At 46.4% G+C, this 24,049-nt stretch overlaps 1 protein-coding gene across 1 annotated transcript; it reads left to right on the top strand.

The window, feature by feature from the left end:
- Nucleotides 1–1,159: 1,159 nt before the first annotated feature.
- On the top strand, nucleotides 1,160–18,230 carry LOC132589556 (extracellular tyrosine-protein kinase PKDCC-like). Its single transcript, XM_060262322.1, is given in 8 exon segments — nucleotides 1,160–1,609; nucleotides 3,695–3,817; nucleotides 10,215–10,486; nucleotides 11,681–11,760; nucleotides 11,878–11,982; nucleotides 13,096–13,272; nucleotides 18,029–18,193; nucleotides 18,196–18,230. Coding segments are annotated over 8 exon segments (1,407 nt in total).
- Nucleotides 18,231–24,049: the final 5,819 nt, after the last annotated feature.

Here is a 24,049-nt window from a genome sequence, read left to right as displayed (position 1 = left end):
TATATTAGGACCAATGATTCTTAATTTCTTCCTAAATAATCTGGAATAGAGCTCAGCAGTCAATTGGCAGATAGATGAGGCCAACAGATTGAGGGTCTCTCCAGGACTGGGTGAGTGAATCAATATGGCAGATAAGGTTCAGTGTAAGTGTAAAGCGATGCACATATTGGGGCAAAAATGCTAACTTTACATATGCACTGATTGGAGTTTAAGATGACATTGACTGACCAGGGGAGTGATCTTGAGGTCATGTTGGAGATCTCAATGAAAATGTTGATTCCGTGTCTGGCAGCAGTGAAATGCGGTTTATGTGCTCAAGACCTTTAGGGGAAGGGATTAAAAATAAAAGGGCCAGTGTCATAATGCCCATGTAAAGATGTCTGGTAAGGGTCTCGTTCTGGTCAGCCCTTCAGAGCCAGTTTGGTGTAGCGGTTAAGTGCGGGTTTGATTCCCCACTCCTCCACTTGCAGCTGCTGGAATGACCTTGGGTCAGTCATAGCTCTGGCAGAGGTTGTTCTTGAAAGGGCAGCTGCTGTGAGAGCTTTCTCAGCTCCACCCACCGCACAGGGTGTCTGTTGCGGGGGAGGAAGGTAAGCCGCTCTGAGACTGAGAATCAGAGTGAAGTGCGGGGTATAAATTCAATATCTTCTTCTCAAAATCGATAGTATACAGCCAAAAGAAGGGCGGAGAAGGGCAACCAAAACGATCAAGTAATGGGAGCCTCTTCTCTACAAAGAGAAACTGAAAGTTCGGGCTTTTCACTTCAAAAGCCCTCTGAGGAAAGGATGTGACAGGAGTTTGTGAAGTGACGCATGGCGTGGAGAAAGAAAACGAGCCTTTCCCTACGAAAATTCTCTCTGTGCAATGCAATCACTTTAGCACAGGTTGTGATTACAGCAGCACCACGAACAACCGTGAGTCCTCACCAAGAGCGTATGATTGCCACTCCCCCCCCCCCCCCCCGCCGCTTTCGGTTTCATCCGCGGGGAGCCGGCAGGGCGGCAAACCCAAGAAGACCTGGGCGGGGTCTGCAGGCGTCCCCGCCCGCGGGGCGTCACCTGGCCTCCCTTCCCTTCCCTTCCCCGCAGTTGGGAGGCGGCTGTGGAAGCTGACTCGTGCCGCACACAGGGGTGCGCTCGGGCTTCCCGCTTCTCTCGCCATGCCGGGGGCGCTGCCGCTGGTGGTGGCGCTCTCCGCCCTGCTGGCCTTGGCCTTGGTCAGCTGGGGGCCGCCGGGCTCCTCCGAGCCGCCCGCGGGCTTGCTGCGGGAACTGGAGCGGCGGCGGCGGGATCTGAGCCGCTTGGCCGCTGTCATCCAGGCGGGCGCTTCTGCCTCTGCGCCTCCGGGGCGCGCCTTGGGTTGCGCGGACTTGGCGGGCGCTTGGGGCGTGAGCGTGGTGGGCTCCGGCATCACCAAGGTGGTGGTGAGAGCCGCGCTGCCGCCCGCCGGCCGGGAAGTCGCCCTCAAGTCCGTGCACGGGGCTGGCCGCGACGTGACCCGCTGCGTGCAGCGCTACGGCCACTCGGGGGGGTGCCGCCGGCTGGCCGCTTACAAACTGCTCAAGGAGACGGCGCTCCTCCGGGGCCTGCAGCATCCCGGCGTCATCGAGGCATGTAAGGCCGACCTGGGGAAGGGGGGCGCCGGGCAGGCGTCGGCTCAGAATGGAGAGGACGACGCTTGAGCTTCAGCGCCCTTCGGCTCAATGGGGTTGAGGCGCGAGGAGGTTCACGTGGCTGGGAAGGGAAATGCGCCGCTGGGGCGTTGCCTGCGCTCTCGGCCTTCGCTTGCAACGAAGTTGAGTGGGTCAAAGAAATAAGTAGCTTGAATTAAATTGGGGAACCATGGGATGGGCTCCGGGCAGGCAAAAGCTTGCTTCTTAGAGCCAGTTTGGGGTAGTGGTTAAGTGCAGGGACTCTTATCTGGGAGAACCGGGTTTGATTCCCCACTCCTCCACTTACAACTGCTGGAATGGCCTTGGGTCAGCCACAGCTCTTGCAGAGTTTTCCTTGAAAGGGCAGCTGCTGTAAGAACTCTCTCAGCCCCACCTACCTCACAGGGTGTCTGTTGTATTGGGGGGGAGAAGATATAGCAGATTGTAAGCCGCTCTGTGTCTCCGATTCAGAGAAAAGGGCCTGGTATAAATCTGCAGGCTTCTTCTTCTTCTGCATGCAGCCCGCTTCGCCGGTTTCTGCTGCTCTGGAAAGAAGTTGCAGGCAGCCCTATTGGGCCAAAAACTGCGAGGTTTTGATGTCAACCGGACACTTCATCGGGGCTGTGTTCAGGTCTGATGAGCGTTTGGGTGTGCTATTAATAATGGCTCACGGAGTGGATGGAAATCAGAATCCAACATTTGACCTGGCATCTTGTTCTTGGTGATTCCGGTGGGGCAGCCGGGTTGGTCGGAAACTGCAGAACAATGTTTGAGTCCTGTGACACCTTTAAAAACCCAGTTTTGTTCAAGGTATAAGCTTTCATGTGGAGTCTCAGCTAGAATCCCCAAGCGCTTGTTCATCCTGTCAGCAGCCCCCCACCCAGCCTCCTAGGAAACTGTTTCAATATATCTGTCAAAGTGTGCCTGGCTTGCACATGAAAGCTTATATCATGAATTAAATTCTGTTGGTCTTAAAGGAGTCACAGGACTCTTGTGCTTTCTGGTTATAAGTCCTGTGGGATTTCATTCCCTCGCGTTCCACCTCCCCCCCCCCCCAAAAAAAAAAAAGAAAAGCAACCATTTCTTCTTTAATGAGGAGAAAATATTTTATAGATAACTGGACACTTTTCCATCCTGGTGATTATTTTGCATTGCTCCCCTACCTGGCTTGCTGTTCCATCCCCTCTTCCTTTTTGTTCTCCCCCCAGCCCCCCCACCACCACTATGAATGCCAAGTTTGTGCAGCTGCATCCCATTCAATATTTGCTGCTATCTGGTCTGGTGTAGTAGTGAAGAGTGTCAAGACTAGGATCTCGAAGATCCAGATTCGAATCCCCACTCTGCTATGGAAGCTAGGGCTGTTCATACATACCTACCTCATAGGGTTGTTGTGAAAATAAAGTGGAGCAGGGGAGAATGATGTGAGGCTCCATTGGGGAGAAAGTTTGGCTGTAATTGAACTAGAATAAATAAATTATCCTCCCCCCCCCCCATTGTACCATGCATCAAGCTTATAAGGGTATATTGTGGGCATCCGTGCTGCAGAATTTTAGCGAAAGGTTTCAAAAACTCAGATCTTGTTTTTGTGAAAGAAGACAGGCTTACTGTTCAATCACAAGTATCAGATAGATAAGAGAGCCTCTGTAACAGCATCCGCCAAACCCCGTCTGAAAGTCTCTCTCGGGTTAATTATTGTTAATGGCTCGATAGACCTCATAAGGCTTTGGGAGAAAGCAGATTGCGGTTTCTCTTAACAAGAAAATTGCCCTTGGCTGGGTTAATGGTAAACACACATCAAGGGGAATGCAGTGTTCTCAGGGCGGTGTAAGCACTCCGCCGGCTAATTAAATTCATGATTTATCCAGCGTCAGCATGCTTGGAAGAAGAATTCTTCGCTATGGTGCAGTCTTAGCTGAGCAATTAGTCAGTCCTTGTTTACCATTCTTTCCTTCCCTCCACACGTTTACCTTCAAAAAAGGAGGAGATAACTTGTGTTTTCTGTCTATATTAACATGACAATCTGTGCTTTTTTTCTTCTCCCAGTTGCGAGGCCAATGCTATGATAGTAGTGCCGATCCGGAAATGAAGATCACCACGATCCTGGAGCTGGGAACACCCCTGGAGATGATTGAGCTTCTGCAGACCCCCTGGGAAAAGAGATTTAAAGTAAGCAGACAACACCGAGCCATGTTTGATCAGTTTCCTTTAAACCTCAGACGGAGTGCAGAAATCCCAGGAGGGGCAAATGGACTTCTTTGTTGCCATCTTCTGTGCAAAGCCTTTCAAATAATCTAATTTCTGTTTGTCCAAAACTGCATCATTGTTCTTTAAAGGGGAAAAAGAAAAGAATCCCCACCAGTGATTAGTTACCATCAGTATACAAAATGAAAGAGAGAACAATTGTCTTATATGTGGAGAAGAACCTTCAGCAATTTCAACCTCTTAATAGGCAGGGCTTTTTTTGTAGCAGGAATTCCTTTGCATATTAGGCCACCCCCTCCCACCCACCCCCCATGTAGCCAATCCACCAAGAGCTTACAGGGCTCATCTTTCAAGGCCTACTGTAAGCTTTAGGAGGATTGGCTACATCAAACCAATGATCTTTAGGAGGACTGGCTGCATCACGGGTGTGTGGCTTAATATTTATTTATTTATATTAAGATTTATACCCCGCCCTTCTCACCTAAGTGTCTCAGGGCGGCTTACAACATGATAAATTAGACAACTTCAGATTGAAACATTTAAAATACAATTAAACTATAGGTTAATAAAAACAGGATAAAATAGGATAATTAAAACCGGCGGCCTATAAATACATTTTGTTCCATCCAGGATGTTTTCATTGTCAGTTAATGTCATAGGCCTGCCGGAAGAGGACTGTCTTACAGGCCCTGCGGAATTGCCCTAGATCCCGCAGGGCCCGTACCTCTTCCGGCAGCTGGTTCCACCAGTAAGGTGCCGTTGTTGAGAAGGCCCGGTCCCTGGTGGATTTTAGACGGGCCTCCTTTGGCCCGGGGACTACCAACAGGTTTTGTGAGCCTGAGCGTAGTACTCTCTGGGGAACGTGTGGGGAGAGACGGTCCCTAAGGTAGGCAGGTCCTAGGCCATATAGGGCTTTAAAGGTGATGACCAACACCTTGTACCGGACTCGGAATATTACTGGCAGCCAGTGCAGACTCTGGAGCCCCGGCCGAATGTGCTCCCATCTTGGGAGCCCTAATAATAGCCGGGCAGCAGCGTTCTGCACCAACTGCAGCTTCCGGGTCCGGCACAAGGGTAGCCCCATGTAGAGGGCATTACAGTAGTCCAGCCTCGAGGTGACCGTAGCATGGATCACTGTTGCCAGGTCGTCACGTTCCAGGAAGGGGGCCAACTGCCTCGCCCGCCTAAGATGAAAAAACGCGGACTTGGCAGTGGCTGCTATCTGAGCCTCCATCGTCAACGAAGGCTCCAACAGCACCCCCAGGCTCTTGACCCTGCCCGACGCTGTTAGCGAAGCGCCGTCAAAAGCTGGCAGGGGGATTTCCCTTCCCGGGCCGCAGCGACCCAAGCAAAGGACCTCTGTCTTCGCCGGGTTCAGCTTCAGCCCGCTCAGCCTAAGCCACCTAGCCACTGCCTGTAACGCCCGGTCCAAGTTTTCTGGGGCGCAGGCGGGTCGGCCGTCCATAAGCAGATAGAGCTGGGTGTCATCAGCATATTGATGGCAACCCAACCCATACCCCCGGGCCATCTGGGCAAGGGGGCGCATATAGATGTTAAATAACATCGGGGAGAGGACCGCCCCCTGAGGCACCCCGCAGTCAAGCGTGTGTCTCCGGGACAGTTCCTCCCCAATCGCCACCCTTTGTCCCCGACCGTCAAGGAAAGAGGAAAGCCATTGCAAGGCCAACCCCTGAATCCCTGCGTCGGCAAGGCGGCACGCCAGAAGCCGATGGTCGACCATGTCGAACGCTGCCGACAGGTCCAACAGCATCAGCACCGCCGAGCCGCCTTGATCCAGATGTCGCCGAAGGTCATCCACCAGAGCGACCAGCACCGTCTCCGTCCCGTGGCCCGGGCGGAAGCCAGACTGGTAGGGGTCAAGGACAGAAGCACCCTCCAGGAAACTCTGTAGCTGCAACGCCGCTGCCCTCTCTATAAGTTTGCCCAAAAAGGGCAAATTCGATACCGGCCGATAGTGTGCCAATTCGGTCGGATCTAACGTTGTTTTCTTCAAGAGGGGACGGACCACCGCCTCTTTGAGCGCTGATGGAAAATGTCCCTCCAGTAGGGATCTATTTATGATATCCCGTATAGGATATCTTAGCTCCCTCTGGCAGGTCTTAATAAGCCAGGAGGGGCATGGGTCCAATTTACAAGTTGTTGGGCGTGCAGATAGGAGGATCCTGTCAACTTCTTCCAGGCTGAGGGCGCCGAAGCTGTCCAAAACACAATCCGAAGACAGGCACGGAGCCTCAGGTCCACTAACTGTATCCAATGTGGCAGGGAAGTCGGAACGGAGCGATGCGATTTTATCCGCAAAATAATCCGCAAAAGCCTCACAGCCAATTTCCAATTCATTAATATTTGGTCTGCCCTGTGGCAGCGTTGTAAGGGTCCGAATTATATTGAACAGTTGTGCCGGGCGCGAAGTTGCGGACGCAATCTCTGCCGCAAAGTAAGTTTTCTTTGCGGCCTTGACTGCCATCTCATAGGACTTCATAACCTCTCTATAAGATGTTCGAGTCGCTTCGTCTCGGGTACGCCGCCATTGCCTCTCTAGCCGTCTGAGTCCTCGTTTCAGCCGCCGCAACCCCTGGTTATACCAAGGTGTCGGCCTTGAACGAGGGCGCAGAGGACGCCTAGGCGCGATCTCGTCGATGGCCCCGGTAAGCCTATTATTCCAAGACTCCACCAGGTCATCGAGGGAATCGCCAGGGGGCCAGGGATCCCGCAGAGCCGTCAGGAACCGTTCCGGGTCCATCAGGCTCCGCGGGCGAGCTAAAATAAGCTCACCGCCCAAACGGGGTTGGGGTGGGACGTCCACACGAGCCTTGAGGGCATAGTGATCCGACCATGGCACTGCTATAGAAGCAAGATCGTTCACTAAAACTCCCGACGCGAAGATCAGGTCTAACATGTGACCGGCCTGGTGAGTGGGTGTCGTAACTACTTGGGAGAGTCCTAGTGTCGCCATGGAAGACACTAGGTCCATCGCCTGAGTGGAGGTCACGTCATCGGCATGAACATTGAAGTCACCCAGGATCAAAAGCCTTGGGTGCTCCAATGCCCATCCTGCTGCGGCCTCCACCAGTGATAGTAAGGCGCTGGCCGGTGCGTTAGGCGGTCGGTACACCAGCCAGATCGCCAACCCCTCCCCGACATCCCACGCCAGGCCGGCACATTCAATGCCCTTGATCTCCGGAGCCGGGAGGGCCCGGAAGGAGTAAGCCTCTCGAATGAACAGGGCCACCCCTCCCCCCCGCCCGCTAGTCCGCGACTGGTGAAAGACCGAGTATCCTGGGGGCGCCATCTGGGAGAGAGCTACGGTCTCCCCATCGCGGACCCAGGTCTCGGTCACGCATGCCAGGTCCATGTCCTGCTCAAGCAGGAATTCCCGAAGGATAGAGGTCTTATTATTAATGGACCTGGCATTACATAACACCAGTGACGGAGGCGAGTAATTTCGCCTTGCCCCGCTACCTGTCACCATCGGGATGGGACGCAGGCTGGAAGGTGGTCGAGCACTATCTTGTCTCGATCTCCTTCCCTTCCATTTTTGCCTGTTCCCACCGTCATACCTTCCCCTCCCCAGGAGTACCGGAATCCCCAGGCCAGTCATCTCTCACTGGTGCCCCCAACCCTTCCACTGACCGATATTTGGATTTGTCTCTTCTCAGCCCTCCCACCTCCGATTGGCCTATCAATAAATACCCACTAATATCTAATAGTTATTTAATCTAATAGTTATCTAATCTACCCCCCCCCATCCGATCCAATTCACTAGCTAACAGTAATACTTTATAATTCCAATTGGCTTCTTAATTAAACTCTACAATCATTATCCCTTTTCTCCAATTAATTTGCCATAAATAGTTCCATTAAATTAGCTAGTCAAAACCAATTTTAAATAACCAATAATCAGTCCAATCTTAACAATTTAAATAACCAATACAATTACAATTACACCAATCTTAATAATTTGGGAGAGAGGGTCCAGTGGGTAGGAGGGAACAATTTGTACCAGCTAAAGTGCCGGGGCAGTAATATGCAAAGGAGTTCCTGCTACAAAAAAAGCCCTATTAATAGGTAATTTGAGAAGGTGCAAAAAAGAACAGTCAGACCAATCATGTGATTGAGGCATCTTCCCTGCAAGGAAAAATTAAAAGAGTTTGGGAGATTTTTTAGTTTAAGGAATGGGGAGTTGAATAAGCAAACCTGATTGTTAAAGTAGTTATACGTGGTGTGAAGAAAGTAGGTAGGTACCTTTTTCTCCCTTTCCTTTTTTATTTACTTCATTTATAATTCTAGGGGCTGCAATCACACATGCTAAATAATGCACTTTCAGTGCACTTTCCAATTGGATTTTACTATATGCACTGGCAAAATCCAGCTGGAAAGTGCATTGAAGGTGGATTGAAAGTGCATTATGTAGTGTGTGTGTGTGTGTGTGTGTGTGATTCACAGCATCGCTTTCCCCAATCGGGGAACCAAAAGCAGTTTATATGGTTCTTCTGTTCTTCATTTTATTCTCACAACAGTCTTGTGAAGTAGGCTAGGCTGGGTGTCTGAGACTAGCCCAAGATCACCCAGCAAGCTTCCATGCCAAAGTGGGGATTCCAGTTTGGGTCTCCCAGATTCTAGTTTAACATCCTAACTGCTACGCTCCACTGGCTCTCATACTTGAACTTGGGAGCACTGAAGAAACTGATGAGCGTGTAGAAGATTGAGAACAGTCAGAAGAGGGTAATTGTTCACACTGTGAATAAGTGTCTTTGCTAGAACTCTGCTACTATGGGACACAGGAATGTCCACTCACATTGACAAATTAGACAGTTTCACAGAGGAGAGAGTTTCATCGACAGCTATTAGCTGTGATGGCTAAATTGAATGTCGATGTCTAAATTGAATGTTGATGTCCAGAGCAGCATATATCTGCCTACTGGTTGCTGGGGAGGCCGGCAACAACAAAGGCTACTTGGAAAGGTGGGGGGGTACTTTGTAACAGGAAGTTGCCCTCAATGGATCACTCTTCCATTCTTTATACTTTTTGCTGTAGTAGATGCAGTCCTGCTGTGCTGTGGTGCAAAATGTTGCATGAATTCTGAAGAGGCAGGAAGATCATACTGATTACATGTGCCTTCTTTTTAATACTGCTGTTGCATCTTTTGGAGGAAATTCTGACAGTGAGAGAGTTTAAATAATTTAGATTGGTTTGGGGAGGATTGGGAATTTAGAGAACATCAAGGTCCAGGAAATAACTGGCATTAAAGACGGAAGGGAGAACGAAAAAATAGTCTGCCTGCATCCCTATATTATTTGACTTCACCCCGAAGCTGCCTTAAAGAAGAGCCAGTTGGGTGTAGTGGTTAAGCATGCGGACTCTTATCTGGGAGAACCGGGTTTGATTCCCCACTCCTCCATTTGCAGCTGCTGGAATGGCCTTGGGTCAGTCATAACTCTCACAGAGCTGTCCTTGAAAGAGCAACTTCTGTGAGACTTCTCAGTCCCACCTACCTCACAGGGTGTCTGTTGTGAGGGAGGAAGGTAAAGGATAGGCCACTCCGAGATTCAGAGAGAAGAACGGAGTATAAATCCAATATCTTCTTCTTCCTTATGCTAAAACAGACCACATTGTCTACTCAGACTGGCAGCAGCTCTCCAGTCCAGAGTCTCGGACAGAGGTCTTTCACTTCAGCCAGTGTGGTGCAGTGGTTAAGAGCAGGAGAACTCTAATCTGGAGAATGGAGCAGGCTTGATTCCCAACTCCTCTGCATGAAGCCTTGGGCTGGTCACAGTTCGCTCAGAACTCTCTCAGCCCCACCTCCCTCACAAGGTGCCTGTTGTGGGGAGAGGATGGGAAAGGCAATTGTAAGCTGTTTTGAGAGTCCTTAAAAAAAAGGTAAAGGTAGTCCCCTGTGCAAGCACCAGTCGTTATCGACTCTGGGGTGACGTTGCTTTCACAACGTTTTCATGGCAGACTTTTTACGAGGTGGTTTGCCATTGCCTTCCCCAGTCATCTACACTTTCCCCCCAGCAAGCTGGGTACTCATTTTACCGACCACGGAAGGATGGAAGGCTGAGTCAACCTTGAGCCAGCTACCTGAACCCAGCTTCCGCTGGAATCGAACTCAGGTCGTGAGCAGAGGACTCCGACTGCAGTACTGCAGCTTTACCACTCTGCGCCACGAGGCTCTCTACTTTTTTTCCTTTTTCAACTACTACCTGATCTCTAACTAGAAATGCTGGAGATCGAACCTGGGGCCTTCTGCATGTTGAGCAGATGGTCTACCACTGAGCCATGACCCCATCCCCATCATTTACGTGCTCCCAAGCAACTAGTATTCACTTTCTGCTTTTTCAGATCTGTCTGGATCTGGTGGAATTGCTCTCCTACTTGGCAAATTCTCCCCTGGGTTCCATCACCCTCCTGGATTTCCAGCCTAGGCAGTTTGTGATCGTGGATGGGGTCCTGAAGGTGACTGACCTGGATGATGTAAGCACTGAGGAACTTCCATGTCAGACGGATGGGGACTGCATGTTAGAATTCCCCACGAAAAACTTCTCTCTTAAATGTACTGCTCATGGGAAGTGCAAAGGGATCAACGAGAGAAGAAATCTCTTCAATGCCTACAGGTATGTTGCACAACATTGAAATGAATGATTCCCATCAGGAGCTTGTGAGGTGTAGTAATTAGCACAGGGGTGTTGAACTCATTTGTCACAATGGCCAGATCTGACATGAATGAGCCCTTGTCGGGCTCGGCCATGTGTGTCTTAAAATGTAATGTCAGGTAGTGGAGATATAAACTTTATAAAGGACAGAGAGAAACACAGTTAAAAATTCTTTAAAACATGCTTAAAAGATTAGCACTCTTGCAATATTTTGTTTATTTATCTTTGATAATTGACATGTCTTGCTCTGAATTATTGCATTAAAATCTGGAGACAGTGTCTGTGCTGTAGCAATCTTGAGTATGCTGTTCAGGTATTGTTCAGATATGCATCTGTAAGTTGCAAAGCTACTTTTGATTTACTGACATTCATAACAGAAATCTCATGGTCAGTGCTTTGAGCCTAAGACCCAGAGGAAAACATGAAATGGCTAGGTATTTCAAGTTTTTGTAATTCATGTGCTGGTCAACCAGTGGAGAAAATAGAAGCTTTGCTGTGTAGCTTGACTGAGCAAGCCTGGCAAAGCAAGCTGTGATGCAAAATGAAGCAAGAGAGAGAGAAAGGAAGCAGACAACAGTGAGTTACTTGTGGGATTGATAGGAGCCCCCTGGGAACCTGATCCAGCCCTCAGGCTTCATGTTTGACACCGCCTGGATTAGCATATCAGACTAGGCCTGGGAGGTTCAAATTCTCATTTATAGCACTTTCACACACACTAAATAATGCATTTCCGTCTACTTTAAATGCACTTTACAACTGGATTCTACTGTGTGAAATGGCAGAATTCATTTGCAAATTATTGCTAAAGTGGATTAAGGTGCATTTTTCACCTTGTGCGAAAGCGCAGTCTTCTGTCATGAAGCTCCCTGCCAGTCTATGCTATCTCAGCTTGATTTACCTCACAATTTTGTTGTAAAGCTAAAAGAGAGACTGGAAGAACCACACACTCTGTCTGGAGATCCTTGAAGTGAGGGCATGATCAGAATGCAATATTCAGAGAGATCTCATAGAGACGGGGGGTGGGAGTGCACTGAATTGGAGAGACAATTACATGATCAAAATTTCTAATCAGGGACATTTTAAACCGACTAGCCCCCAAGTCTTAAGGAACATTGCTTCAGCTTTTGAATTTTTTGTTCTTAAACTTTGTTACAGGTATTTTTTCACTTATCTCTTACCACACACGGCACCTTCTGTTTTACAGCCCATTCTCAAGGATATCCTGAATGCCACAGGTAAATTTGAAATTTGGAACGTTGGTTTAAACAAGAGCTGCTCTGAGGCATCTATCTCCTGAAAATTCACTTCATCTCTTTCTCCCCACCCTGTCCTGTCCTGTCCTGTCAATGTAGGTGATTTACGATATGGAGCAAATGAAACGCTGAGAGCTTTTCAGAAAGTTTTGCATTTGTACAAGTCTGGACTTTACCTGCAGAGGAAGCCTTCCCATTTAAAAGGTACAGAGGATGATTTAAAAGTCATCATGCAGTATAATTTCAATGCCAAACTTATGCTAAGGGGGACCGGAGATAGTGAGTTGTTTTAAAAACTGAAATTGGGCAGAAGTTAGTCATGGCGTGCCATTCATTTCAGTGGGAATCAGTGCAACTAGCAGTATTCACACACCCTTCTAACTCCATTGACTTCAGTGGATTTAGAAGGATGCTGTTCAGTTTAGGATTGTGCTGTGATTTTCTCGGGATTAGAGCCAGTGTTGAGTGAGTACTATTTCTTCCAGGTGATTTGTTTCTCCATCTCTTATTTCCCCCCCCCCCTTGATGTAGTTCTTTGGGTACATCAATACAAGCCAGGTTCATTGTTCACCTTTGAAGTGGGAGTGTTTAAGGCTAAGATGCTGTAAAGGTTAGAAAACCTCTCAAGCTTCAGTGACAGCCCTGATCATAAATGGCTTTAAAAGGAGAATAGATTTATGGAGGCTAGAATTGCCAACCTCCAGGTGGTAGCTGGAGATCTCCTGGGATCATTCACAACTGATCTCCAGGTTGACAGAGATCAATTCACCTGGAGAAAATGGTCAATTTGGAAGGTGGCCTGTATGGCATTATACCTCATTGCAGGGCTTTTTCTGTAGAAAAAGCCCAGCAGAAATTCATTTGCATATCAGGCCACACCCCCTGACATCACCATTGCTTCACACAGGACTTTTTTTGTAGAAGCCCAGCGGGAACTCATTTGCACAGTAAGCCAAACCCCAGCACCAAACCAGCTGTGTTCCTGTGCATTCCTGCTCAAAAAAGCCCTGCCCCATTGAGCTCCCCCCCCCAGCCTTGCCCTTCTCAAGCTCAATTCCCCAAATATCCAGGTATTTCCCGACCTGGAGGTGGTAACCCTAGAAGGCTAAGTCCATCCGCTGTTACTAGCTGTGGTACCGCAACTCACAATTGATTGGTGTTGTGTTTCCAGAGGAGCTCTGCAAGTTCAGATAGATGAGATGGAGAAATGCAGGGAGCAGGAAGCAGGATCCATTTCCTGTTTTCCCCAGCTTCTTTAGTTCAGTCTGACACAGCTCTCAGACTTCAGCCAAACGGATAATTTTGTTTTCTTCCCAGAATATATTGCCTTAAAAGGATTCCATAGTGGGACTGCAGAGGACTACAAGTGCTGGCCCTCTTACAGCCACTCAGGGTGTGTGCTGTCGGTTCACAACGCAGAAGAAGCTGCAGACATTTGCAGCTCCCATTCTCAGTGTCAACATTTTATCATCACGCCACAGAAGACATGGACAGGTGAGAGCAGAGGACTTAGCAATGCTCACAGACTTGAGTCCTTTTTCCCTCCTAGGTGTTGAAAAGGGGAGAGAATTCTGGCTTTTTAAAGAAATGGAGACGGTAGCCTTTTTAAAAGCAGTGTATTCATAATCACAACTTGCAGATGGGTTAGCCTTAGCACTGTTTTACCCAATTCTCACAGCTGCTGAGATTCCTATGATGATGATGAAGATACTGGATTTATACCCCGCTCCTCATTCTGAGTCTCAGAGTGGCTCACAATCTCCTTTACCTTCCTCCCCCACAACAGACTCCCTGTGAGGTAGGTGGGGCTGAGAGAGCTCTCACAGAAGCTGCCCTTTCAAGGACAACTCTGTGAGGGCTATGGCTGACACAAGGCTATTCTAGCAGCTGCAAGTGGAGGAGTGGAGAATCAAACCCGGTTCTCCCAGATAAGAGTCCATGCACTTAACCACTACACCAAACAACAAGATACACAGCAAGCTGACAGTTTGTGCTACAGAATATCTTTCAATATTTCAGTCCATTTAGAAGACTGTTACTAATACTTACGCTCTGAGATTGGGTGGAACAACACATTTCAGTCACATAGTCAAATTTGAGTCCAGTAGCAATCTTAAAAACGACCAAGAATTTCAGGGTAGAAGTTTTCACGATTCCAGGCTGACAAAGGGAGTTTGGACTCTCGAAAGGCTCTGAAACTGTTGGTCTTTAAGGCACTACTGGACTCGAAATCAGCTGTTTACCGCAGACCAACATGGCTACCCTCTGAAACATTTCAGTAAAATGTATCTATGAAGTGCCATCAACTTGCAGCTGTCATATGGCATCACTTGCAAAGAGCTTTCAAGGCAAGTGAGGTGGTTGGCCATTGCCTTCCCTGGCATAGTCTTCCTTGGTGATCTCTCTTCCTCCCTGCTTAGCTTCCAAGATCTGATGAGACCAGGCTATACCATGCCGTCTTCTTCCCTCCCTCCAGTAAAATAATGCTCCTGTTCCTACCCCTTCCAATCCATGTTCCGATCTCTTCTTATTTACTGCCCTGAATTTTTTAGCCACCTTTTTCTGCATTACTAAACAGGTTCTGTGTCCTCCACCCCAGAGACAGGTGCAATTTGTACAAGGCTGAAGGTGAAGAGTTCTATGTGGTGTACAGATAATTTAGGTCTGGAGAGTCTTTGGGGGTTGTTGGGATGGGAAAGAAAGCAGCATGAAAGCGGGACCTGTTCTGATTATAAGAAAGTCCCTTCTGATCTCCTTTATTGGCCTAACTCCCCGCACAAACAAAATTCACGTATGCCCTGTAATTAGCACTGATTATGGCCTTTCATTGAAGGTAAATACTGTGCCCTACTTTTTCAAAAGCATACCATCCATTATCTGATTTTTTTGGCTGATGCTTTTGCAGCTGAGCTATTACCCCTCATGCAAATAATGAAAGATGCAGATTAGTGCTCCCGCCATTACTGTTAAGGATGATTCAGTATATCATCGTCTTATGGAAAATTTGACGTGGATGTTTTGTCTTAATAATCCTAATTATCCTTAATAATCCTTTATTAACAATAATCCCTAATTCTTTATTATGAAAGGACTATTATTACACCATTATAATAATAATCCTTAACAGTCCTTTTCTGCCTTTCGGAAACTTGTATGAAAATGCAAAGCAGGTAAATTTCACCAGTGCGAGAAGGCTTATTGATTAGCATGCTGCAATAGGATCTGGGAGATCCAAGTTCGAATTCCTACTCTGCTGTGCAAATGTGCTGGGTAACAAGGCCAATAACGCATTCTCCGCCTATCATACCTCACGGGGCTGTTGAGATAATATGGAGGACAGGAGAATTTATGTAAGTTGCTTTGGGTCTCCGCTGGGGAGAAGGAAGAAGAATTTGCCATTGAGTCACGACAGAGCCCCGTGGCTCAGAGTAGTAAAGCTGCAGTACTGCAGTTGGAGCACTCTGCTCACGACCTGAGTTCGATCCCAGCGGAAGCTGGTTCAGGTAGCCAGCTCCAGATTGACTCAGCCTTTCATCCTTCCGAGGTCAGTAAAATGAGTACCCAACTTGCTGGGGGGGGGAAATGTAAATGACTGGGGAAGGCAATGGCAAACAACCCCATAAAAAGTCTGCCGTGAAAGCAACATCACCCCAGAATGGAAAATGATTGGTACTTGCACAGGGGACTACCTTTACACGACAGACACATGGCAACCCCAATTATGGGGCTTTCTGGGTAAGGGATGAACAGGGGTGATTTGCCATTGTCTTCCTCCATGGAGCATCCTCTATCTTGGTGGTTTCCCATCCAAGTACTGACCATGGTTGATCCTGCCTTGTTCCCAAGCCCTGTTGTACTCAGACCAAACTCAGTGAATCAGGCTGCTACTGGGAAGAAAGCCAGGGTTTCAGTGGAGTAAATAAATAAAACTGGATCATATTGTATTATAGTGTGTGCATTAAATGCACAATATGTAGACGGAGGAAAGATTCTGACCGCTCCCCCCACACTCCACTAAGACCAAACTTTATCATATGAATATAACTTACAGGTCAGGCTTTTATGTTCTCTACCAGTTCTGATGTGGGAAAGCTAATGTGTTAAACAGAGTCCCTTTTCACAGCCATCTTGAATATCACCCAGAGCTATGTACTGGGTGTTCTTTGTAGCTATGTTCAGGTGAATTAAAAAGGAAATAAAACGCAGATAATTTCTAAGAAGCATTTTACTAAATACAGTTCCCAGGAGGGGGGGGGGGGGACGGGGAGAGGATGTTTGATTAAGTGTGGTCCCAGTTTGCCCATGTCCTAATTAATGTTCCCTCTAAGCTGCAGAGTCTTGTGAGCAAAAATTCTGCTTTGTGAACTACTGGCATTAAAGTTGTAAGCTACTGCATCAATTATTGTGCTCTGGGGTCATCCTTCCTGAGCTAAGACAAAAATGTGTGAGCTGGAGGCTAAAAATCTGTGAGCTAGCTCACGCTAACTCAGCTTAGAGGGAACACTGGTTCTAATGAAGGTTACAGAGTGAGGGACTAATAGTCTGAAGGATGTAATTCAACATCAGGGGGGAAAGGCCATAATTATACCCTATGTTTTTTGATTTTGGGGACCATCAGTACATCTAAAATGCTGAGTGGTCAAAAATGATTTGCTTTGTTCCCTTCTTCTGCCCATCTTTCTCTCTTCCCTTTAGATCCAACATATAGGCATCTCCCCTGCCCACCTTCCTGCAGGATACCGTTAAACATAAACATATGAAGCTGCCTTATACTGAATCAGACCCTTGGTCCATCAAAGTCAGTATTGTCTTCTCCGACTGGCAGCGGCTCTCCAGGGTCTCAAGCTGAGGTTTTTCACACCTATTTGCCTGGACCCTTTTTTGGAGATGCCAGGGATTGAACCTGGGACTTTCTGCTTCCCAAGCAGATGCTCTACCACTGAGCCACCGTCCCTCCCCGTTCCTTATTAAATAGTTCCCAAACCTGAAAAGGCTAACCTCTCAATCTTATTCTTAGGGCTTAGTAATGTTAAAATAGTCAAGGGTTCCTCTGAGCATATCCAGAGCAGTTTTCCCTCTTTCCTACTGATTAGATTCTGGGGGGTGTCTTAGGTATATCATCTGTTCATGTGGGCCCATAGTCAGGCTGTTGGGGTCTTTCCTACCTGGTCCTTTTTGAAACTAAGGATGCTAGGGATTGAACCTGCATGCCAATCAGATGCTCTTCCCATGAACTGAGAGTGCGCTTTATAATTCTTGCAGCTGTGCATTGTGGGAAATCATCTGTTGGGATAAGCTTGTCTGCCATTCTTGGTCATTCCATTCCATTGATAAATTCCCTGGGAATCCCAGGGCTCCCTAATATATAATCTGGAAACTATGAAAGAAATTAAACATTACAGTATTGCTGACATCCCTGGAAGGAGCTGGTTCATCTTTCTCTTTTCCTGAGAACCTCCCCGCCCATATCTGAGACTATGTTCCAAAGGTATTGTTTTTGCAAACAGGAGTTAACATGGGTGTTATAGTACAAATGACTTGTCATCGTTTTTAATAGAAGGGAAAGAAATGTATTTGAAAACACATGTTTTTGGAAAATGTATATGCCCCTTTTCCAGAGACTTAATGCATAACATCACTGTTATTCTTTCACTGTCCTGTAAGTGGTTAGAGTAGTGGATGCTGATCTGGGAGACAGGGGGTTGAATACCTGCTCTACCATGGAAGCTTGCTGAGTGACCTTGTAAACCACTTTGGATCCCATTGGGGAGAAAACATGGTATAAATACCTAACAAGAAGCTCGGGTCATGTCTGCTTTCCTTTCTCTGTGGGCCAGTTGGCACTATTGCACAGTGGCAGTACACACAGCCCTGGTTGTGGGTGTGGCTAGGGCTTTATTTGTAGCAGGAACTTTTTTGCATATTAGGCCACACACCTCTGATATAGCCAATCCTCCAAGAGCCTACAAGGCTCTTCTTACAGGGCCTACTGTAAGCTCTTGGAGGATTGGTTACATCAGGGAGGTGTAGCCTAATATGCAAAGAGTTCCTGCTACAAAAAAAGCCCTGGGTGTTGCTATACAAGAACACAAACCAATGCTGCAGAACTTGATGCACTTGCTTGTGAAACCAAAGGCTGCTTTCTGGAAGGATTTTAGTGCTTTAATTGGTCACTTCATTTCAGCCAGTGTTGTTAAACATTCCTTAAGCTGCTTTTACAGATTTTGTCTCTTCTCTTCTCCCCTTGCAGGGCGTCCACTCGCATTGTTTCAGAGCAGTTCAGCTGACTTAATCCCAGGCAGTAACACAGTGGTTTACATTAAACGATCCGCACTCTCCAAAGGGAACCTTCTAACCAGAAGCCCAAAAGAGTACAGAGACACTGGAGAAGAAATACTCACCAGGACTAATTTTAGCATCCCAAGGAGATGACATGTTTTATTTCTGCTTAAGAACATGATCTCTGTACCAGCTTCACACTCTCAGCCTAGCCTACCCAGAGTTCAGATTCTGCCCTCGGCCAGGAAGCTCACTGGAGAACCTTGGGCCAGTTTCACACTCTCAGACTAATCTACCTTTTCAGGCTGTTGTGAGGAAGAGGCACCTTGAGCTCTGTGGATAAAGGACTGGAATAAAAATGTAGTAGGGAGATGGGTGTTCTGATCCAGCTAAGTGCAGACTTCCACTGCGGATCTTGTGACTGGCTGAGGACCTCTGCTCTAATATGGTTCTTGATGGCTCTTCTGTGCCAGCACTGCCTTCTTGGGCTGATCAGCAGAGGCTCTGATCAGCCCTGTAGGAAGCAGATCAGGAGACTGGATTTAATTCCCAAAAGAGCTGATTCACACTGTTGCCAGTGATGTGACCAGGGCTTTCTTTGAGCAGGAATGCAGAGGAACGCAGTTCCGGCTGGCTTGGCATCGGGGGTGGGGTGGCCTAATATGCAAATGAGTTCCCGCTGGGCTTTTTCTACAAAAAAAGTACTTAGTTCATCTTTCTCTACATATGCCAATATTTAGTAATTGCACCAGGTAATCTCACAAATGCAGCTGCTGGGAAGGTCATAACTTTATTATATAAATATATATATACTGATTTCTTATATTAGAGCATTTGAATGGGATTTGCTGTACATCTATGGATCAAGTGTGTGGATATTTTGGACCAAGGAGTTTAGAACCAAAATGAGAATTAGCAAGGTTTGTTTTGGGATGTAAATGCCCAGGATGTCTCAACTGATATTTTGGATTTTGCAAGTCCATTAACAATCTTAGAGATTTGTAAGTGTTACTTTCAGTGAAAGGGATTCTGCAAAATAAAAAGCTCACATATTTATGTGTAGAAATCTTGTGCTATAAAGTGATGGATTTTTTCCCCCACTGTGGAGGAATGGTCATTTTTACTTGTTTATTTAGCCCTGTCAATGTGTGTGGCGTTTTAGAAAGATCCCTGCCTCTGAGATCTAAAATTTGGCATAGAGAAGAGGAGGACAATGTAAGTAGCATAAACAGGGAAGGACATATTTGTTCCAGCTATACAGTCACTTACCCTTCATTTTATTAGGGAGAATGAGTGTGCTGAAGTTCTATTTTATGTTACATCTTTAGTTTGTTATATAAAAAGTGGACTGTTAAGTTATTTCTCATTGCTTATTGGTTGACTTGCTGTGATGTCATGGAAGGTTATGACCGTTCTGACTGCTTGGGCTCTTCTCAGTTTGGTGTTGCATAGATCCTGAAGATGGCACTGGGCTTAGATATGGCCTCCATGAACACATGATCCTATCCCATAGATACAAACTTGTAAGTCATAAACAAATGCAAGTTTTATTTCTAAAATGACATAAGTAAGTCTTAGTGGACAATAAAACAAGCTACACTTTACTGGTAGTTCTCCAAAGAATCCTGTCCTCATAAATTAGGGGGAATAAACTACTTAAGTGTTTTGTTTTACTAATTAGGAGGAGAAAATCATAGCTAGAACTCGGCTAATATTTTAATGGACTAGACAAAATATGCATTTGTCTTTAAGTTTATTACTTTTGGATTTTTTTATTTACAAAATTTGTATCCCACCTTTCTGCCCTTCCACCAACTTAAAACACATGTGATAAAATTACATCTTAAAACCATTAAAATTAACCCCCCTCCTAAACACACAATTTTTAAAAATTAAAAATTGAATTAAAAAGAATTGAAATACATACAAAAAAGTTAAAATACACATAAAACATAAAAACATTGGTTAAGAAGGAGGAATCATTGAGGGAATTGCAAAACAAAACAAAAAGGGTCTTCATCGACTTATTTACAACATGCAATTGAAGAGCCAGTTCGGTGTAGTGGTTAAGTGTGTGGACTCTTATCTGGGAGAACCAGGTTTGATTCCCCACTCCACCTGCACTTGCTGTTATGGCCTTGGGTCAGCCACAAGCTCTCTTAGAGCTGTTCTGCTCAAGATAGTTTCTGCCAGAGCTCTCTCAGTCCCACCTATCTCACAAGGTGTCTGATGTGGGGAGGGGAAGGGAAGGAGATTGTAAGCTGCTCTGAGACTTATTTGGGTATTGAAGGATGATCTCCTCTTTCATCAAACAAAACAAATGTTATTCTAAAAGCAGACCTAGTTAAAATGCCCACTCAAGCTTCCCTGGATCCCTGTGGTGGAGAAAACCAGGGTAAAAAACATCTGCCCCCAAAATAGGGTTGCCAGTAGTCCTGGAGAAAATATCCTGCCCCTTTACAGAAGTTTAATGGGATGCCATTTGCCTCCTTCAGGTGCAGAAGGGAAGGAGATTGTAAACTGCTCTGAGACTCCAAGTAAATCCAGTCCTCTTCATCAGATGAAGATATTGGTTATAGGAGACCAGGTGTCTGTAATTTTGACCTCTTAATTTGGTTCTAAAGTTGGTGAATTTATGGCTAAGGTTACATTTGAACCTGGGATTTGTTCTTTATCACCCTTCTTAAATCTTCGTTCGCGAAGTCAAGCCGAGAGAGAGAGAGAGAGAGAGAGAGAGAGAGAGAGGGAGGGGGGGGGAGGTGGATAGATTTGACTGTTCGCATCAGAGAAAAGAGTTGTTAATTATTTGAGAAAGTTTTACGATAGCATCCTGTGAAGGCTACCTGTAGATAAGGTCTCACCAGGGCCTTGTTGAGACAGAGTACTTACCGTAGGTTCTGGCCATGTACTCACTACTGCAGATCAATTGTAGATGATGAGGGATCATCCCTTGCTCTTGTTATGCAACTGACCCCAGTTCAAATGCAGAGAAAATGGTTCCTCTTTAGAGCGCAACCCATTAAAGGAAAATCTCCTAATTAACAGAACAAAGCTGTCATAATGACAAGATGACCATAACAAAGGGCTTTGTGATGGAAACTTTTTGCTAAATGAAGAAGCAAAGAGTCCTCTTCCAGTGTGGAGGTCCTGGCCTGGAAGAGAAAGAAGGCTGTCAGAGTTGTCTGTTCCCACTTCAGCCTTCCTGGTGGCTTTAGACTATCTGATGATGATTGATTCTCCAGGTCAGTAAGATGATAAATGGCATTTCCACCAGAGATAAAAATGGCAGCACCATGCTCGCAAAACAAGAAACAAGGATGAACCCTGACCTGGATAGCCTGACTTGTCAGATCTCAGAAGCTAAGCAGGGCTGACCCTTGCAAGTGATTGGATGGGAGACCTCCAAGGAATCACAGGGTTAGGAGGCTATCCAGCTACTTCTCTGAATGTCTCCATGTCCCAGTAGAAATTGCCAGAGATCTCCATGACTTCCAGGCATGGAGGTGGGGGCGGGGAGTATGCACACGCACGCACACACACATGCAAAAATACAAGACAGAAGAGATGGAAGGCCAATCTTCAATTCTTTATCAGTGACCTGAAGGTCTAACACAGGGGTGGCCAAATTGTGGCTTGGGAGCCACACGTGGCTTTTTCACACATATTGTGTGGCTCTTGCGGGTCTCCCCGACCCATTTGGCCAGCTTGGAGGAGGCATTTGTCTCTTTAAATCACTTCTCCAAGCCTAGCCAGCCGGCAGCTTGGAGAAAGCATTTAAAGTTAAAGTTGTTTTCTTTCCGCCTGTTTCTCCCCCCATCTGTTTACAGCTCTCGAACATCTGACCATTCATGTCTTAGGGCTCTCAGACATCTGATGTTTGTTCTGTGTGGCTCTTATATTAAGCAAGTTTGGCCACCCCTGGTCTAACACCATAGTCTAAATGCTTTTATTAGCAATACGTTCTATAATGAGCCCAAGAAAGCATGGTGTGAGATCCCCAGCATTAAAGACTTTTTATGAAACCATAGAAATGTATATCTTTAAAAAAGATACCCCCATCTTTAAAAAGGGTTCCAGAGGAGATCCAGGAAACTACAGGCCAGTCAGTCTCTTCAATACCGGGAAAGTTGGTAGAAACCATTATCAAGGGCAGAATGAGTAGGCACATTGATGAACACAAGTTATTGAGGAAGACTCAGCATGGGTTCTGTAAGGGAAGATCTTGCCTCACTAACCCATTACATTTCTTTGAGGGGGTGAACAAACGTGGACAAAGAAGACCCGATAGATATTGTTTACCTTGACTTCCAGAAAGCTTTTGATAAAGTTCCTCATCAAAGGCTCCTTAGTAAGCTCGAGAGTCATGGAGTAAAAGGACAGGTCCTCTTGTGGATCAAAAACTGGCTCATTAATAGGAAGCAGAGAGTGAGTATAAATGGGCAGTCTTCGCAGTGGAGGATGGTAAGCAGTGGAGTGCCTCAGGGCTCAGTACTGGGTCCCATGCTCTTTAACTTGTTCATAAATGATTTGGAGTTGAGAGTAAGCAGTGAAGTGGCCAAGTTTGCAGATGACACTAAATTGTTCAGGGTGGTGAGAACCAGAGAGGATTGTGAGGAACTCCAAAGGGATCTGTTGAGGCTGGGTGAGTGGGCGTCAACGTGGCAGATGAGGTTCAATGTGGCCAAGTGCAAAGTAATGCACATTGGGGCCAAGAATCCCAGCTACAAATACAAGTTGATGGCTTGTGAACTGGCAGAGACTGACCAAGAGAGAGATCTTGGGGTCATGGTAGATAACTCACTGAAAATGTCAAGACAGCGTGCGATTGCAATAAAAAAGGCCAACGCCATGCTGGGAATTATTAGGAAGGGAATTGAAAACAAATCAGCCAGTATCATAATGCCCCTGTATAAATTGATGGTGCGGTCTCATTTGGAATACTGTGTGCAATGCTGGTCACCACACCTCAAAAAGAATATTATAGCATTGGAGAAAGTCCAGAAAAGGGCAACTAGAATGATTAAAGGTTTGGAACACTTTCCCTATGAAAAAAGGTTAAAACGCTTGGGGCTCTTGAGCTTGGAGAAACGTCGACTGCGGGGTGACATGATAGAGGTTTACAAGATTATGCATGGGATGGAGAAGGTAGAGACAGAAGTACCTTTCTCCCTTTCTCACAATACAAGAACTCGTGGACATTCGATGAAATAGCTGAGCAGTCGGGTTAGAACGGATAAAAGGAAGTACTTCTTCACCCAAAGGGTGATTAACGTGGAATTCACTGCCACTGGAGTTGGTGGCGGCTACAAGCATAGCCAGCTTCAAGAGGGGGTTAGATAAAAATATGGAGCAGAGGTCCATTAGTGGCTATTAGCCACAGTGTGTGTGTGTGTGTGTATATATATATATATAAATTTTGGCCACTGTGTGACACAGAGTGTTGGACTGGATGGGCCATTGGCCTGATCCAGCATGGCTTCTCTTATGTTCTTATCTTAACAGTATTACCTATTCCTAGTTTTATATATTAGATAATTACCAGGTTTTTAAAAAATCGTACACTTCCTCCAAGAATCTCAGGCAGGCTGTACAGGTTATTTCCCTTCATTTTGATCTTACAGCAGTCCTGCGACAAGGAATTCTAGAAGGAGTTAGGCCAACATGAAAGAGTGCCTCATCCAAGATCCCTCATTTAGCTTCATAGGGTTGCCAACCTCCAGGTGGTAGCTGGAAATCTCCTAAAATTATCATTGATCTCCAGGTGACAGAGATCTGTTCATCTGGAGAAAATGACCACTTTGGAAGGTAAACTCTATGACCCTCATTAGGCTTCATCCCCCTCCAATCCCCAAGTATTTCTCAACTCGGAGCTGGCAAACCTATTAATGACTGGTCAGGAATTTTAATCCTGGTCTTTCTCGTCAAACCCCAGCCATTGCTGCTTCTCAAAAGACACCTCAAGTTTTCTAGAGGACGTTCTCCTTTTGATAAT

This window comes from Heteronotia binoei, chromosome 21 (assembly GCF_032191835.1).
Source record: "Heteronotia binoei isolate CCM8104 ecotype False Entrance Well chromosome 21, APGP_CSIRO_Hbin_v1, whole genome shotgun sequence".
NCBI classification, from domain to species: domain Eukaryota; kingdom Metazoa; phylum Chordata; class Lepidosauria; order Squamata; family Gekkonidae; genus Heteronotia; species Heteronotia binoei.
The sequence above is the reverse complement of the archived record's forward strand: the minus strand, read 5'-3'. Positions and strand labels throughout refer to the sequence as shown.